Source organism: Bactrocera dorsalis, chromosome 4, assembly GCF_023373825.1.
Source record: "Bactrocera dorsalis isolate Fly_Bdor chromosome 4, ASM2337382v1, whole genome shotgun sequence".
In the NCBI taxonomy this organism is placed as follows: domain Eukaryota; kingdom Metazoa; phylum Arthropoda; class Insecta; order Diptera; family Tephritidae; genus Bactrocera; species Bactrocera dorsalis.
The window spans coordinates 25,814,975-25,834,724 of NC_064306.1; the positions used below are offsets into that span (position 1 = coordinate 25,814,975).

General features: G+C 36.1%; 1 protein-coding gene across 3 annotated transcripts in view; it reads right to left on the reverse strand.

Annotated features, from left to right (window-relative positions):
- LOC105223234 (uncharacterized) overlaps nucleotides 1-18,168 on the reverse strand; it is a 102,943-nt gene extending 84,775 nt beyond the window's left edge. The window contains exons 1-2 of one of the 3 annotated variants that reach the window (XM_011200885.4): nucleotides 18,048-18,168; nucleotides 15,519-15,827 (exon numbers count right to left, since the gene is read on the reverse strand). In XM_011200885.4, coding sequence (XP_011199187.2) covers nucleotides 15,519-15,648 — 130 coding nt within the window. In that variant the 5' untranslated portion in view covers nucleotides 15,649-15,827; nucleotides 18,048-18,168. Of the gene's footprint in view, nucleotides 1-15,518; nucleotides 16,785-17,303 lie in introns of those variants that run through there. The other 2 variants (XM_049456001.1, XM_049456002.1) reach the window with 2 other exon arrangements.
- Between the last annotated feature and the right edge of the window lie 1,582 nt (nucleotides 18,169-19,750).

The window sequence follows — 19,750 nt, forward strand, 5'->3', positions numbered from 1 at the left end:
TTGTATATGGTACTTAGATTATAATTTGCGTAAAAATCGAAAAGTTACTTTAAATATATTCAACAAAAATAATAAAATTCTTAAATAAAACTTTAGTTATTCACTAATTTAGTGATGGCTGTGTTGAAAATGTATGCCCGTCAATGTTTAAAGTAATGGTCTCTAGATCGTGGTCAGAACTAATTCTGTTTTCTGCTCGGAAAGTTGAAGTTTTGATGCAATTAGCCAGTTTTTAATTTTCTAGGATGTAGATACACAAACAACTCCTTGGCTAATATTGCCACAGCAAAGTCGGCAGCATATCTGATTATTTTAGCCACTTTCGGTAGAGGTAGCTGCAATATTCCATCATACAACATGCTCCATAACATTGGGCCAAAATCGATTACAGTAAAAGCGTTTTCACAACATTTTTTAGAAGAACTGCATAGGTCGATGCTTGACCACAAACTTTGGACATGATCAGCTTATGCACCCCGACCCAAGAATTTTCGTCGAGTTTATTGCAAAGCTCTTTGAAGCCCGTAGCTGTGCTATTTTTTATAGCTTTTTCCAGTTCCTTGCGCTTGGTCTTGAAAATTTCACTTAGATTTGCATCTTCTGATTGATTAATATCTTCATTAAACACGAGTTTGAACAAATCCTCATCCTATGATGGGAGCTTAAGTTTACTATGTGTACATAAGTATACCATAAGCATCATTGATATCCATTGCAATATTTGAAAGGAATGTATCAATTCATATTGCCACACCCCAACATGCCCAGCTTAATATAATAATGGCTTAATTAAGAAAATTCACATCAATCCTCAAATACACAGCTTTACAACAAAACTCAAAAAGTTGTCAAAAAAAGAAGCCACAGCTCATAAGTCTGTACTCAAAGTATTGAAAGCGCAAAAAAACAAGCAAATATTGCGAAATTCAATTATGAAACGGAGAAAATTCACATCATTTACAAATCACAAAATCACAATTATTTATGTGCATAATGAGACCCTAATGAAGTCAATTCAAGCGATCGTGCCAGCGAATAGATGTAACTTAGCATGTGTGTTCATAGGCATTTGCATGAGTACTCATAATCACGCTCATGTGCACGGACATGCGCATGCGCGTCGCTTTCATGTAATGACATGTCTGTCTGTATATTTGTGTAGGTGCAGGAGCGCATGATATTAGGCTCATAATATATATGTATTCGTAGATTTCGGTATTGTCCTCGGCACGCAAGCCGCACGGTTCGGCTGCTGGGCGCCTTGGCGCATGTGCAACCAACCACAGCTGGCGCAGCGCGTTTACACACAGACGCACATGGTATTTGGCAGGCATGAAAACAATGAGACGCTATCTGCCATCAGAGCGGCGTAAAGTAACGCAATCATTTGTCAATTTGGGTTACTGCGGCTGATGTGGGGATATTGTGTCAGAGTTGATAGCAATGCATAGGTGTATGCATGTGCGTGTGCCAGTGTGTTTCGGCTGCTAACATTGCCTATTACTCACCTACATATCCACATGACATATATGCATGAATTCACATACATTTCGGTTTAGATGCTGGCGCGGCAAGTTGGCAGTCACGGCATCCCACTGTGTCTGCTGTGACGGCGGCAGCCACCGCTTGCGATTGCCTGCTGTTGTTGTCACTCGCATTGCTGCATTGCGTGCTCAGTGAGCTTTAAAGTGATTTATAAATTCAAGCATACCAACATATGTATAATAAATGCATGTGTAAATGCAGTGTGTGAGTGCTATTAAGCATTCATTGCCACCCGCGCCTTCTACTTCCTTAAGCTTTCAGCACTCAATTGAATATTTCTTGTTTGAATTTCTTAAAAATATTTAAAATAATGCTCCACTCAATTGTGAAATAAAGTGATTGTAACGGGTGATTTTTTGAGGTTAGGATTTTCATGCATTAGTATTTGACAGATCACGTGGGATTTCAGACATGGTGTCAAAGAGAAAGATGCTCAGTATGCTTTGACATTTCATCATGAATAGACTTACTAACGAGCAACGCTTGCAAATCATTGAATTTTATTACCAAAATCAGTGTTCGGTTCTTTTCTTTTTATCGACAAATTTTGTTCAGCGATGAGGCTCATTTCTGGTTGAATGGCTACGTAAATAAGCAAAATTGCCGCATTTGGGGTGAAGAGCAACCAGAAGCCGTTCAAGAACTGCCCATGCATCCCGAAAAATGCACTGTTTGGTGTGGTTTGTACGCTGGTGGAATCATTGGACCGTATTTTTTCAAAGATGCTGTTGGACGCAACGTTACGGTGAATGGCGATCGCTATCGTTCGATGCTAACAAACTTTTTGTTGCCAAAAAAGGAAGAACTGAACTTGGTTGACATGTGGTTTCAACAAGATGGCGCTACATGCCACACAGCTCGCGATTCTATGGCCATTTTGAGGGAAAACTTCGGACAACAATTCATCTCAAGAAATGGACCCGTAAGTTGGCCACCAAGATCATGCGATTTAACGCCTTTAGACTATTTTTTGTGGGGCTACGTCAAGTCTAAAGTCTACAGAAATAAGCCAGCAACTATTCCAGCTTTGGAAGACAACATTTCCGAAGAAATTCGGGCTATTCCGGCCGAAATGCTCGAAAAAGTTGCCCAAAATTGGACTTTCCGAATGGACCACCTAAGACGCAGCCGCGGTCAACATTTAAATGAAATTATCTTCAAAAAGTAAATGTCATGAACCAATCTAACGTTTCAAATAAAGAACCGATGAGATTTTGCAAATTTTATGCGTTTTTTTTTTTAAAAAAAGTTATCAAGCTCTTAAAAAAATCACCCTTTAGTTTGAGCTGTGGAAAAATTGCATTAAAGACTAAATAAAGAAAAGAGTTTAAGTTTAACTATAAATATTGTTTTTTTGTTTTTTTGTTGCTCTCAACTTTTTTTCAAATTATTTCAAAATTTTCGAATTAATAAAAATAAAAATTTTGTAAAATATTTCAACACTTTTTTAACAAAATTAAAAAAAAATTTACTGCAAAAACTTTTACAAAAGTTTGCCTTTGTCGCATTTCGACACACCACACTTCCGCCACCAGTGACCACAGCTAAAATCGTGTTGTGGTTAAGTGCAGTTTTTTCATTTACCTGCAATTATATTTTTTCGCATTTTCAATTATCTTGCCGCAACATTTGCCAATGCTGCCAGCCGTGAAATAACTTAAACTATGCAATAACTAATTCCGAAAAATGCAAATATTTCAAGTGACTTTGAGAAAAAGTTTGTAAAGAGTGCGGCGTGATCCCAGCAATTAACTGCATGAACTCTCACCTAAATATTTTTGCATTGGCGCATTATTGAATATTACTCAAACTCAATATTTAGCGTTCAGAATCAGCCACTGGTGCTTTTGACGGGTTAATGACCGGTTGCCATCGTTTAGTGAGCCTTTGGTTGTGATGTTCTGTCGTCTAGCTGGCGGGCTTCTTGGCTGTCGAACTTCATTTTTAACGGTATGTATTGCCTGAAAATTGTGCGTAGCACACAATGTGGGTCAAAATTTTTAGCCCGCAATTAATTTTGCCCTTTTCTGTGTGCAAGTTCGGCGCTTAAGTCTTTTGTTTGCTCAGTGAATTTCGATTTTCTTTGCAAACTCAGTGCCTTCAACTCAAGCGGCGCATACTTTAGTAAGCTGTGTGCAACCAGCAGCCGTGGCAAGCGCTGAGGATTGCACAATGCGCAGTAAATGCATGAAATAAGTGCTGGAAAATGTGGGGAAAGATAATTGAAAGAAAACCCAGTCAAGCAGATTGCAAAGCGAATCTGCCTGTGCGCTCTTTGTAATGGTGTGAGTCAGTTGAAGCGTGTGAGTGAAGTACTCTTTGCAACTCCATTGTTTTATTAAATATTTTTTATTGCATGTTTATGCATGTGTGTGTGGCATTGATTGCAAAATAAATTGCATGTGTGCTATTTTACTTTGTTGTAGAGAAAAAGCAGAAGTCTGCCTATTGTTTGCCACAATTTCATAGCAACAAACAGTGAAAGTGCAGTAAATCAGTAAATTCAAAGCGAAATTCATGCGATTCCATTGTGCTGGAGCGGTATGTAGATAAAGATTAGAAATACAGTAGGCAAACAATGGCTCAACTGCTTCGCGAAGCGCCTAACACATTGACACATTAACCAAGAGGTACAAGGCGGCACAGTTCGCTGGAAGGGGGACGATGTGGCAACAATACGGTGGGGAGTGGGCGGCAAAGATCGTAAATTATTAGGCAGCGCATAGCTCTGGGAACAGGCGGCGTTTGTGGAAGTTTGCTGCCGCAAAGCAGCACTCGCTAGACGCCGTTCGCGCTGCCAAATAAGAAATTACAAAGGCTGACGCTGTTTGTTGTATTTTTTGGAAAGGTAATTATTTGGTAATAAGGAAGCGCTCGGCATATAAATAAGCAAACAATTGGCTCAATAAAAGGTTTATTTTACAATTGGTTGCGCTTAGGATTTAGTGGCCAGCGGTATGTTGTAAATAATGTCCAGTATTACAATGTAGTTATTTATTGGCAAAGTGATTTTTACAGTTGTTTAAATAATCAATTATTGTTTAATCAACTTCTGAAACTAATATGCTTGGCTTGGTCCAGAGCTAATTTAGCTATTAAATAATTAAATTTCTTTATATCGATTTGTCGAAATTATGACTAGTTATTTTATGGCTTTTTAATAATTTGCAAAACAATTAAATATTATTATTGTTATTAATAAAAATATTATGTACATATATACAATAATTAAAATTTAGTAGTCAAAGAAAAAAAGTGCACAGAGGAGTCTTGAAAAGATTATTTCAATTCAATTCAGGTTATAAATTTTAAAAAATTTTCTATGAGCTATAACCATAAAATATGTAGATATTATTGCTGCTTGGAAAAGACAATTGGCGTAGGATGAGAGTTTAGGTGTAGGTTGTAACATCTTTTTGCTCCGATGATAATTGATTAACCTTAATTTATTTTTGTCATATGGTGTTGAGATAATATTTAAGAATCCGCTTGCTCTTATTATAAATTTAACCCTTAAATGCATGGTTTTTCCTTTTTAAATACCAAGTGTGTATTTGTAAGTGGCGCGCCCAGCTGTCAAATTATTAAAATTAAAAAGTGAAATGTCATATCATGAAAGTTTGCGTTCAAAAACCAACACAGATATTTTTAGCACTTAATAAAAGTAAAAAGTACTGTGTTTGAGTTACCGTTTAGAAATTATGTAAGGAAGAAACACTGATGTATATATACATCATCATGCATTTAAGGGTTAAATAGCGTGCTTGGGCATATAAAAAGTCCGCTCGTAAACAGATCATTATAGGTTAAGTAATCCATGCATACAACAGTTTTGGTCCTTTGAGATACCAGTTCAATTACTGGATCCATAAGGAGTAGTCATCCTTTAGGACTCTTGCGTTTGAGATGAATTTTAACAGACTTTGTATACTGAATACTCATACACACATATACATACATATAGGTGGACTTTTATAAAATCAATTCAATATTCAAGGTGTCTTCCGAAAATAACTAGAATTTTAATATTTAAAATTTTGCGGGCTTCAAAAGGAACGCAGGCATAAGTGCTAATATCGACTGAGCATATAATGAATGAACATATTTTTTTTTTCTAAAAACGAAAATTCCCGTTATATTTTTAACATTTTAAGAACTCTTATATACACTTGTATTACGGTCTATTGTCTCTCAAGTAAATAAATAATAAGTGAACTTGCCTTGCGCAACTAAGTTCCTGCTTTTCGTCAACACATGGCTCCAGTAGTTAGTGGTAATCGATTTTAATATATACAAAACATTATAAACTTCAACTAGACATTTGGAAAAGAAACTGCATTTTCACAGTAGTGACTTTGGTTTTGTGTGATAAACTTTTGGCTGTCCAATTTTTTGTCAAATAATCGTCACTTCGGGAGTGTTGATTCTCTTCTTTCAGTCAAAGAGATCGACGGTTGAAGCACTTTGAGAACTGCAAACAGTTTACGGAGCTGCCACCTGAAGCGAAACAACAAGCTTTGATTGGTTTCATCGCTTCAAAGACGGAGATTCCAACATTAACGACTGTACACGTGAACATGAATTGGAGACGTTGCTGGATAAGGATACTTCTCAAATGCAAAAGAATTTGCTTTAGCCTTAGGAGTCACCCGCCAAACTATTTAAAGCGATTACATTCGCTGGGAATGATTCAGAAACAAATAACATGGGTTCCTTATGACCTGAATATCAGGAGAGCCACGAAAAAGTGAAGCTGCTGCATGACAACGTTCGGCATCACATTGTCAAATAGAGTTTTTTCAATAGAGTTTTTTTGACATACCACTCGTGTAAAGCTGTCAGGTTTTTTCTGTTCAGTACTTTTTGGCATTTCAACATGGAAAGATATTCGCCTGAGCAACGTTTACAAATTGTTGAACTTTATTACGAAAATTACGTTCTTTAAAGAATTAGTTTCGCGTGCTTCACTCAACTTATGGTTAACGTAATCGGCCTGCTGAGATAGATAGATAATAAAAAAATAAATGTAAAAGAATGTTCTTTCGAATGTTAATAAACATTCCCCATTAAATTTGAAGTTTCAGTGTTTTTTCTTTGAAAAAATAAGGAATCTCGAAATGGATCACCCATTAGACAATATGTACATTACTTGTGCTGGAACGGTTTGCTTCACAATTCAGGAAACCATTATTTAACCGTCAGGAATAGTTTTGTATCAGAACACTAAATTCACTTCCTTCATTTTTAAGAAAAGTAACGTGATAGCATCACTCTGAGAGCAATATCTTGAGCATTGTTCGATGCAATGTCATGGTGCAAATGTTAGTTACTGGTGTAAGTTTAGAAAAGATATTTCAAGTTTAGTGCAATCATTTTCCGCTGCAACGATTTTGATATTTTAGTAGCAACTTTTTATACTCTCGCAACAAAGTTGCTAAAGAGAGTATTATAGTTTTGTTCACATAACGGTTGTTTGTAAGTCCTAAAACTAAAAGAGTCAGATATAGGGTTATATATACCAAAGTGATCAGGGTGACGAGTAGAGTTGAAATCCGGATGTCTGTCTGTCCGTCCGTCCGTCTGTCCGTCCGTCCGTCCCGTCCGTCCGTCCGTGCAAGCTGTAACTTGAGTAAAAATTGAGATATCATGATGAAACTTGGTACACGTATTTATTGGCTCCATAAGAAGGTTAAGTTCGAAGATGGGCAAAATCGGCCCACTGCCACGCCCACAAAATGGCGGAAACCAAAAACCTATAAAGTGTCATAACTAAGCCATAAATAAAGATATTAAAGTGAAATTTGGCACAAAGGATCACATTAGGGAGGGGCATATCTGGAAGTAATTTTTTTGGAAAAGTGGGCGTGGCCCCGCCCCCTATTAAGTTTTGTGTACATATCTCGGAAACTACTATAGCTATGTCAACCAAACTCTATAGAGTCGTTTCCCTCCGGCATTTCCATATACAGTTTAAAAATGGAAGAAATCGGATAATAACCACGCCCACCTCCCATACAAAGGTTATGTTGAAAATCACTAAAAATGCGTTAACCGACTAACAAAAAACATCAGAAACACTAAATTTTACGGAAGGAATGGCAGAAGGAAGGTGTACCCAGTCTTTTTTTAAAAATTGAAAATGGGCGTGGCGTCGCCCACTTATGGACCAAAAACCATATCTCAGGAACTACTCCACCGATTTCAGTGAAATTCGGTTTATGATATTTTTTTAACACCCTGGTGATATGTACGAAATATGGACGAAATCGGTTCACAACCACGCCTTCTTCCAATATAACGCTATTTTGAAATCCATCTGATGCCTTCTCTTTATAATACGAGTCTGTATATACATTAGGAACCAAAATAAAAAAATATGTAAATGACGGATAATGAAATCTTGATTATCCCCTTATCATGCGAGAGTATAAAATGTTCGGTGACACCCGAACTTAGCCCTTCCTTACTTGTTATACCTAAGTAGCTGACAAGAGAACATGATAACAAATACTTACTCCAACACTTTTCAGTAAATATTTGCGAGTTTCATATTTTTTGGTTTTTCGTGTGACATCAAAACTTTCTTTCTTTCTTATTAATTGCTGGCTTGTTTTGAACTCTGCTTATCATTTAGCTAACCCCAAATCGATGCAAATTTTTAACATATTTCATACATACATATGTATATTATATACATAGATATATATATCCCCTTATATACCTTAAATAAGTTTGTGTGCTTCGTGACAGCATGTGGCACACTTTGTATGGGTTGCCAGCTGACTCTCGAATGGGCAGTGCGTGCCAAAGCATCCGCCGCAAACGTTTATGGTAATGAGAAGAGGAAATACGAAAATGTATAAAAAAAATTAAATAAAAAGTCAGATGTGAAATGGCAGTAAGATAATAAACTGGTTTTCCCGTTAAAGCCTTTCAAAAGCAAGTAATCAAAAGCTTAAATTGGACTTACATGAAATTTACTGTGTAAATTACTTTAATAAATAGAAAATACTTAAAATTTTATGAAGAATTGTATTAAATTAAATATCTCGAATCATATAGGGGTTTTAACTTGTATAGTCTCATAAAATTATAATTCATAAAGAACCGAAAGCCGAAATATAGTTGCGTAAACTCATTTTTGTACGTAATCCAACAATAATTTTTATAAAGAAATTAAAAAATTATGATTATGATTTTACGATGTGTTATGACAGATTTTAAGTCCCTAATAAATTTCTTTTCATTTCATTTTACATTAACACTATAAAAACTACACACAAATCTACAAGCACCAAACATATTTCTAATTTTTTTTCCAAAAGGCCTTGTCTTCCTCTTCTGTTTCTTCACTATCAATCGCCATCTCACCCAAGTTTAAGATTATTTTTCAAATCAGCAAATGTCTTCCTTTTGAATTCAAGTTTTTTATCACAATTTTGCATTCCGCTTTCCCACTTTCTCCACACATTTTGATGGAAGTTTATGTGCTAATTATTCATTTAATGAATCGCTATAAATGGCTAATGAAGTGATGCGTTTTTAATGAAGTGCGTTTTACATAATGCGATTTGCATTTATAATAGCTTTTATTAAGGAAATTGATTTATGTCGAAATATTAATACTTTATGTGTCTTTAATTGACATTTATTCCGTTTATAATTACTTAATTAGTCACAAATGTCGGTAAGTGGAGCAAATTGCAATACGTTCCCAGCGGATGGTGATTAATGAAGGCGGACGTTTGCTGTTCGTATCAAGACATGGATGATTTTCAAAAATTTGATAATTTACTGGCATTTTCTTATCTTTACTTATTTGCTACTCATATGTTTGCAGAAATGATGGACAGCTTAAAATAAGTATACATTTAGATATGGTACAAGACGAAAAATATTCATATAAGAACACTATTCAATACTGTTATAGTAAATGTACAAAAGTGCAAATTTATTAGTAAGACAGATCATATACATATATATATATATATATAATATTATATATAAGATATACATAACATATAAGATACATATATCATTCCTACTATTAGACAAATACAAAAATTAAAATATGGGCGTGCTTCCACATGTTTTTGCGTCCAAATATGTATCCTTCCTACTACTTAATTGAGTTCATTTCCATTTCGTTTTATAATAGGTTACCCAATTTTTTATAAGGATATCGAAACAAAATAAAGCACTTATAGTATCCTCATAAAATAGATGCTATGTGGGAGGAGCACACATCTTACCTAAACTAACCCAACCTAACACAAATCTCCTCAGTGGCAACTCAGTTTTAAAAGTGGATGAAGGGAGTACGACACGATCCCAAAAGTGAATCTATCGTTTCTAATAGCCTTATGCACCGTCCCATTGTCCGTTTGTCTTACAGTTATTTAGCGAACTAACGTAAGAAAACTAGAGTGTCATTTTAGTTTTAGAAAATCGGATTTTGTTGTATCCTTTTCCAACTATCTTAGATTAATTTCCTAGAAAATTTCTTTCACAAAATGTTGACACCAATTCTTTTTTAAGAATCTCCATTTTAAAAAGCCGTCATTTTTCAAAATTATTCAACATATTTTAGGGTTACTCGATGTTTTCTGAGTGCTTCGGCATACCAAGCAAAAAGTAAAAAAATGCACAGCAAAACATTACGATCGAAAATTTCAATTATTCTATCAAGAATAGAATATGGAGAATCAGAAAAGATATTTCTGTTAATTTTAAGACTGTTTTATAGAAACAAAATTATATGTGCTATTTTTCGAAGTCGTTTCACTACGCCATAAAGTAAAATTGATTTGTTTATGACTATGGACCAAACCTCTTTTTTCGAGAGATTGCTTTATAAGGAAAAGGTAATATCTCCGTTTTTGAAAAATTTGCCTTCGAATTACCAATTGTTAGTTTTGAAAAAAAAAAATCAAAATAATTGCAATATATAGGGGTTTCATATAGTCTCATAAAGTTATAAGTTACAAAATACCGAAAACATAGCTAGGGCACTCACAACTTGTCATAACGCATCGTAATATCATAAAATCATAATTTTTTACACTTGTTTAAAAAAATTGTTGTTGGATTTTATTTATGATTTTACCAATATTATTCTATTCTAATAATGTAAGTACTAAAAATATGGAGATCATCTTTTTTTCCTCTTATTTCAATGGCATGTATATTCGGTCGAACATCTATGACAAAAACTTTAAGGTTTCAAATCGAATGTTCAAAATAAAAATTTTATGTTTGAAATATACTACTGTTTCCAAAAATAAGGTGAAATTTGAATTTAGACTGCGCGCATCGAAGGATTTGGAGAACTATTTTGTTTTTTAGGTTGGTAGTACTATCAGTCATTTATATCAAATTTCATGTCAAAATATTCATTAGTGTTTGAGATACGTGTCGTTTTCTGAGCTACTTAAAGTGAGTTTTTCGTTTTTTGCGATGCCGAAATTTGTTGAGCAAAGAATTTGCATTAAATTTTGTTTACGGAATCAATTTTCTACTGCGGATACGTTGAGGATGGTGCAGAAAGTCTTTGGTGATGAGACTATGTCTAAAAAAATGTTTACAAGTGGTATAGTGAGTTCCAAGCCGGCCGTGAACGTGCCGAGACGAAGAGCGTTCAGGGCGACCATCAACCTCAACCGACGAAGCTCACGTTCAAAAAATCAAAGATTTCGTGTTGAAAAACCGTCGATTAATAATTCGGGACCTTGCTGATGAAGTTGGCATATCGAAAGGCTCAGCCAATACCATTTTGAAGGATGTTTTGGGCCTCAAGCCCGTCGAATCTCGACTGGTACCGAAAATATTGAATTTTTTGGAAAAAATTCGTGATCATTTCGCCAAAAACTCAACCCATATCGTTCCTCTGGCTTTTCACCACGTTCAAAAGACCGCTCTGGGGACACCGATACGATAGAGGAGATTCAAGCTGCCGCGAAGACGGAACTGAAGGTCATCCCGGGGATGAATATGATTTGGAAGAATAAAAAAAGAATTTTCAAAATAAATAAAATGTCACCTTATTTTTGGGGCACATTAGTATATACTGTTTCTACTTTGAAACTAGTTTAGTTGTGGAAGAGAATACTACAAGTATTTCAATCTATATGGGTCCAAAATGAACTGCGGAGTAGGGACAATGCTATATTCCAAAGATCTTGATATCTTTCTTTTCATCCGTACACCAAAGTCTGCTAGCATCTTTTAAGTGGAAGTACTGCGCATGAAGAAGACCTGTGGAGTTCTACTGTATAACTAAATGGAGTAAACAGAGAGCTAATATGCACAGATAGGTCGTCACTAAAAGTAAAATTCAGTGTCAAAAAATGCGGGAAAGCTTTAAACTCACTAGCAGGTCAACTCGACCTTGCCATCATTTGGATTCCCGGTATCAATAACATTTTTGACATTGAAAAAGCATTCAAGTTGGCCAAGTGAGGAATCTCTGTAGATGACTTCGAGGCGGAGAAAATACCCTGCTTGCTAGGAACTATCAAGAGAAAGCTCAATACACAATTTGAACAAATTGTTAAGAAAAGATGGAAATACATATATAGCAAAATGCAAAATAGCGAAGCATATAAAGCCAAAGTATGTGCAGACAAGAACCAAGAGCCCTTAAAAATAATTTGTCACAATACCGCACACAAAGGACATGTTGTGTATACGCAACAGGGAAATGATTTAACCCATTTCATTTCTCTGTTCAGATCCTACGTCCATGAAAAGGGTTTAAAGACTTACAGCTACCATAACGGGGCATTGCCAATTTGGATAACATCCATCAGGAAGCAAACCTTATCTCTGAGAATTTAATGACCATCTGAAATCCAAAGTACTGGTAGTCAAAGCAATGCAAATGATTCTTATTTGAATTCTAAAACACGGTTAAGGAATTACATGGGTTTACGGGTTTCAAAAAATCGATTTTTTTTTAATATTGTCCAAAATTTTCAAATTGATCCGAGTAATAGTTTCAGAGATACAGGCTGCAGAAATTGTACTCTCGACGTCAGCTGAGCTAAATCGGTTGGGAAGATTTCTCGAGAACTACTCAACCGATCTTCATGAAATTATACACAGGTCTTTGAGATACAATTCTTAATGACTTGAACAGAGGATTTTTTCGACTCGATTTCTAAGTTAACTGAAACACATTTTTCCTACTTTAGATGACCTCGTAAGGAGTTACCCCGTCAACGCGTACGCATCTTTTTACCCAGGGGTCACCGGATATGGCGTCGCAATGGCGAGTTTAAAATATTTTTTTTTTTTCAAAATTTCAAAGTTTCTTTGTTGTTAATGTATGTTTGTAACAATAAAAAATTACAATAAAATATGTAATCTATATACATATATAAAAATCAATGCCACTTTCTTTGTAAGGTCATCACTCATAAACGGCTGAACCGATTTGGCTGATGTTTTTTGTTGTATTTGTTATTATAAGGAGAAGGTTCTTATGTAAGAAAAAATTACGAAAGTTGCCGGAAAGCCCCTAAAAACAGCCCTTTTCTTTTTCCCATACAAACGTTTTATTTTGTATATACATACATACATACATATGTACATATGTAAGTAAAAATGATTGTTTGTTTGTTAGTAACGCTAACGCTCGAGAACGGCGGAACCAATCTTCATGAAATCAGAAGTTGTTCGCTGTGGATCTGGAAAGGGTTAGATATAAAAAAAATCATTTACTTTTCATAAGGAAACGTCGAAAAATTGGAAATTTCCAAAAAGTAACTTTTCATACAGTTCTTTTTTGTTTTGTTTTTCAATATTTTGATTTGTAAATTATTTGAATCGTTCAATTTCGGTCGCTTACTTTTTTATTCCGGAAAAATTATTGAAAATTATTCAGTGAAAACTTTATGTGTGTTTCAAACGAAGTGAACAATTACAGATTGAAAGTTGTTACGAAGCAACGAAGACATCGCGCTAATATCGCTCTTTTTGCCATCAACGTATGGCAGCCCAAGACAAACGAACTACATGAGACTCCCAGGATGCGATGACATATGTGTGGAATTATGGATCGCTGTCAATCAGCAAGCGATCATCACGATAATATACTGTATATACAAGTATGGTGCAGTCAGATGCTGGATGTACTCTGTTGAGTTGCAAAAAAGAGGTTTGCCCCACGCACACATTTTTCTTTGAATGGTGGATGGTAGTTACACCAGATCAAATTGATGAAATCATTTCTGCGGAAATTCCTCATGCAGAGAAAGATCCATTATTCTACGAAGCGATGAAAACCAATATGGTGCATGGACCTTGCGGGCACCACAATCCCACTTGCAATAAATGCACGAAACACTATCCACGTGCTTTTCTTTCGGAAACGCAAACTGGAAATGATGGAGATCCACTCTATCGTCGTAGCTCATCAGACGGCAATGGCAGGACATTTACCATTCAACTTAGAGTAGTGAATATCGAAGTCGACAACATATGGATCGTACCATATTCGCCACTATTGTCTAATTCACATTCAAAACCCATGCCAATGATGGATATTGCAGTTTGGTGAAATCGACTTTTCCGACTGTTGTGCATTTCGCAGTTCATTTGGAGAATGGCTAAAGAGTGTTTTTCAACCCAGAGAATACAGTACAGCCAGCGGAAACACTTCCAACAACATTAACATTGACATTGACGAGTTTTTTCTCAAATTGCGTCAGTGATTCGTTTGTGAGAACATTGCTCAATTTGTCAATGCCTTGATATTATGCATGGAATGCATCGCCAAAGAAATAGCTACGCAGAAAGCAAGGCCAACCAATATATTGTCATCCAGGTGTGTTCTCAACTAATTCCTTAGGACGAATTTACATAATCCACCCGAAAAACGACGATTGCTAATACCTTCGGTTGCTATTGATAAATGTACGTGGTTCAATTTCATTTGAGTCAATGCGCACTGTGAATGGTAGAGTGTGTGTAACATTTTGAGAAGCATGCAAGCAATTACAATTGCTGGAACATGATAATAAATGTAATCAAACGATGGACGATTCGATAGCTACTTCGCATGCCACTGAAGTTCGCACACTTTTCTCGATGGTCATTTCGACATATCAGCCTTCAAATTCGCGTCACTTACGGGATACGAAAAAAATTACATTGCCGATGAGATTTTACATCGTATTCGCTACGGATTGGAAATGGGCAAATTCCGATCGTCTTGACAATGACACGAAGTCGTAAATTATCCAGTGGAATTTCTAAATTCTTTGGAGAGGCTTGGTATGCCGCAGCATCATTTGCGTCTCAAAGTTGAACCTGTCATTATTATGTTTCGCAATCTTCATGCGCCGAAACTGTGCAATGGAACCCGACTGATTGTGACGCAGCTATCGACTACAGGGGGGCAGAATGCTTGATTCTACGAATTCTTTTGAGTTCCAACGATTTGCCATTTCAGTTCAAACCTATTCAGTTTCCAGGTAAATTGCATTTGAAATGACAATCAACAGGACAGAAGGATAGTAGCTAGAAGAGTGTGGGATAAATCTGGAAATGCGTTTTTCACACGGCCAGATATGTATGCGTGGCGTGTTCATGATTTCGAAACCCATCTTCTCTGAACATTTACGCACCAGAAAAGAAACCAAAAAAATTTTGTTCATCAAGCTGCGCTACGTTAAAAAAAAAATTAGAAAAATCGCAAATAAATGATTTTCAACACAATATAAATTCAACTTTCTTTTCATTTCAAAACATATAATTTCACGCAGGAAAACGGCTGCGGGGTCAGCTAGTATTATATATAGGAAAAAATTGTTTAACCAAGGAAAGCAATGTAACCTTAAACAAAACTAATTTTAAGGCTGATAACTATGACTGGTGTATATCATGGTTAATATTTTTTTCGCAAATTACGAAATATAAGGCAAATGATTTCAGTAAGCAATTATCTTCAGTAAATAATTTAAAAAACTCACCTTTCTTTGCATCATCTTGCGCCTCCTTTACAGCTTCTTTAACATCGGCTTTGGAGGATGTGACGGTAACAGCCGAGTGCAGCAAAAGCAAACACAGGCCAATGATGAAGCGTTGTTTTTGAAATGCCATTTTTAAATTACTTGAAACAGTATTTAAATTAATTGCAAAAGTCACAAGTGAGAGCAGAGTTAATTCTCACGCCGAAGAAGAAATGTTGTACGAATTTTCGCCTTTTTGTTAATTAATTTTCTCTTCGTTGTTATTTTAGTTTTTTGCTGAACAAAAATTTAAATTTATGCTTGTTTTAACTAAAAAATAATAGGAAATAATATTTAAGACAACACAACGCCAATAAACAGCCAAAGCAACAGCGGCTACAGACATTGATAAATATAAATAAATAAATAAAACAAAAAACACAAAGCGACCGCAGGTGAAAATTGGAGAAATTTCACTTTTGTAAACGGGAAAAGTTTAAGCAGAAATTAACGTGATCGTGACGCCGCTGAAATGCCAGCATCTACTTTTCCTTTGTTTTTGAGCAAGTTGTTCACAGCGCTGTGGCAGCTGGCAGCTGGCGGCTGGCGACTGGTTGTTGCTTTATTTTTTGTTTTTGTGCATTGAGTTTAGTTTTGTGCGAGTGTGTGTGTGTGTGTGAGTGTTGACTCCAATATGCGATTTGACGTGTGTGGGGTCAGTGTTGCGGCCAACGCACTGTTTTGCCATTGACTAACGGTACAGCTAGTAGAAAACGAGCGAGAGAAAAAAGTGCGGCGGCGGTGGCTACTGTGCGCCAAACCAATAATTACGCGCAGGAAAAGTCGGTTTTATGGCTGTCGGCGGCGCTCGAGTTTCGTATTTGGTTTCTTATTTATGTGTTTCTACTGCGCATGCATAATTTTGTTGTAATTTTGAAGTTATTAATAAAATTTTATATAATTTTTTTTTCATAGAAACTTCAAATGGAATTAGCAAAATCGTAGCCGCGTTTCGTAATTCAGGCAGTCAGTCAAACAGAAGCCACATAAAAAATGCAGAGGAAAACATGCGCAGAAAGTGCAGAAATAAACCAAAAATAAACTAAAAATAAACTAGAAAAACGAGCTTCGATAAAAAATAAATAAATAGTGGCGTGTAAAATTATGAAAACCGACACTTTTCGCGGCTTTGCAAACTATTAGAGCAGAAACTTATCGAATTCAATGCGATCGCGTGCAAACTGGAATGCAAAATAAAAATTAACAAAAAGAAAAACCAAAAATTATAAAAAATATAAAAAATATTAATTGAGAAGGTAACACTACAAAAAGTAGCAACAAAATAATTAAAAAAAAAATATTTTTTTAATTTTTCTTCAATTTAGAAATAAAATGCGATAAATTGTTTTCGAACCAACGGTTGTTTTTAATTAAAAAATTTAAATTATGTTTGAAAACGTTATGAGTTTGGCGGATTTTTTATCAGTTTCTCCTTTTAAACATTTTTGTTTTGCTTATTTCGTTTTCTTTTTCCTTTTTTGTTTTTAATTATTTATTTTAGATTTTTTTCCTTTTTTTAAATTGTTTATTTTGCTTTCGTGCGCGCTTTATTGCGTTGTATTTATTCACATTTTCTTGCACACGGAAATCAATAATTTTGTCTTGCTACATAACGGCAATGCACTTGCCACATTATTCATGAATAAACGTTAAAATATAAATTATTATGCAAACACATGCAGACACATTTCCGCCGACACCAGTTTTTGTTTTGTCACTCATTTGATCACTCGATTTCAGATTTACATTTCGTTTCTGCAAAGATCAACGATCAACGAACACCGATCACCGATCAAAGATCAACACTAATCGCACTTTAATTGCCGATCAATCACTTGTTACTATTTTTCATTTCATTTTATATTGTTTTGCTGTTATTTCTAAAAGGCGATTGCGTCGTTTGCTCACAAGTCAGTTATATTTGTAGCGATCGTGCCCCATTGGTAACAGTAAACAGCACTTTCGATTTTCGACGCTGAAGCGCGCTCGAGTCAACAACTTTGCCAAAACACTTATTTCGAAGCGTTGAAACAACAGCGACTGCAGCACTCACTCACTAATGACGGTGATGATACTATAATGGCCGACTGATGCTGATGAAAGTCAGCGTTGCGCTGTGATTTATCTTACTGCAGCTGCAACGAGCACTACATATGCATGCCCGAGTATGCGCAGTTAGACGCGTGTGCTGCAGCGACAGTGCCGAAATTCGTGCGCACGACTTTTCCCTTCAAAAGACACGTTTTTAAAGCGAAATAGCTGACATGTTGTCGAAGCGTGAGGGAAAACTAATATTCATATTATAACGGCATCACTAAGTATTGTCAACAACTTTTCACAGTTTTTCTTTTGTAAACAAATGTTTTACTTCACTCGTTTTCCACTTTTCAAACACACATCGTTCTACAACAAGGCAGCAAAGTGCAACACCGTTTTCAATTAAGTACGCCAGCGCAAAATCGCTATAAGCATGTTTTGCCAACAATTTACCTCACGAAAACAATGAACGCGTACGCTCTTCACGAACGCCCAACACCGTTTGTTCGCTGCTCCATAAAGGTGGCAGTGTTTTAAGCTGCTTGCTAAATCTATTGGCCGGGCTGTGCTCAAATTTGACCTGCGACTCTCTCGTTCAAATCGAAATGAACGATCTGAGGAGAGGATGAATTGGCTGATAGCAATCGGTGACTCCGGTTTTTATGAATGAAAATGAACACCGCACCTTAACATATGTGCGGTTGTGTTTAGTGTATGAGCCGTGGTTTTTGTTTACAATGCCTTTCGTGGCACACCTGGCACGCTCGATCAGCTGTTTCGAACCGGTAGTTTTAGTAAGTGACCGCTCGATCGCTCGTATCTGCCTGCGTACGAGCCAATTCTCGTATGGGTTTTTGTTTATGCGAAACTTACGGATATCAACGAATGAAAGAGCACGTGGTGGTCATTCGTAATTACCGCTACTCGACCGAATGCTTTTGACCGTTACTGCTTGCTTTAGCCATTCTTTACTGACAAGAAATCTCGGATAAAACAGTAAACTAGTTTAAAGCTTTTTTTTTTGGTATAAAAGAACTCGACTAGGTTTTAATACTGAAATAAGCCAGGAGTGGTTCTTGTTAGCGAAAGTTAGTTACTCGCAAGTTGCGTAGGCTTAAGGCGGATAATTCTTTTCAGAAGTTGGCTGAATTTAGTATTCAAAATTGCTGCAAATGAATACAAATTTCAATTTTCTGAAGTCTCAAATTGATTACAATAATAATTGAGTTTATATTGACTTATTAACTTTTATTCATATCTTGACCTAATGCTACATACATATTGCTTCTTCTCCGAGATATTTGTGTTAAAATAATCGAATTTAGGGTAGGTTATATTGCCAGGCTGTCATTTTACGGTCCTTTGTAATACGAAATGAGTGTTCAGTTTAATTCGTGCTGAAGAGTCCTCATGTTAACATCAACGATTTTTGCGTAGTTTACTAAAGGCTCAAATCTAATTTTGACTCTTTATCTAGTCTCTTGAACGTCGATGATATATAGTATATTTACAGTTGTCATAATCGTCCTGTCAGATCAACAATTGAGCGTCTAATGAAAAAATTTGAATCCACAGGCACAGTACAAAATGTTCCCGTGCCAGTGAGACAGAGAAGTGCCCGTAGTGTCCATAATATTGCTAGCGCATCAGTTGGGGAAGACCCAAATCAGACTCTCACATGTCGCTCTCAAGCGTTGGGCATCTCTGTTACGTCGTTGTGGCAAATTTTGCGAGAATATTTTGGCCTACATCCTTACAAGATCCAATTATGGCAGAACTGAAGCCACTTGGCCACCAAAATCGTCGAATGTTCGTGAATTGGGCTGAGTAACAACTTGACCCGGATTGTCGTCTTCAGCGATGATGATCATTTCTCGGTCATACGATTTGACGCCGTTAAACTATTTCTTGTGGGGCTAAGTCAAGTCTATGGTCTATGCCAAAAAGCCAGCGATGATTGATGAGCTTCGGGTTGGGTTCAGCGTCTGAACTTCTGCAAGCATGCCGATGGTGGCCATGCAAAAAAATCGAGCTCCATACATAATGGCATCGAATGTACTTTCGCAGCTATAAGACATTTTTGTAATGTTTTTATTGTATCTACACCTCGTTATAAGATGAATTCTATACAATTTTCGGTTTTTGGAAGCAAAGGC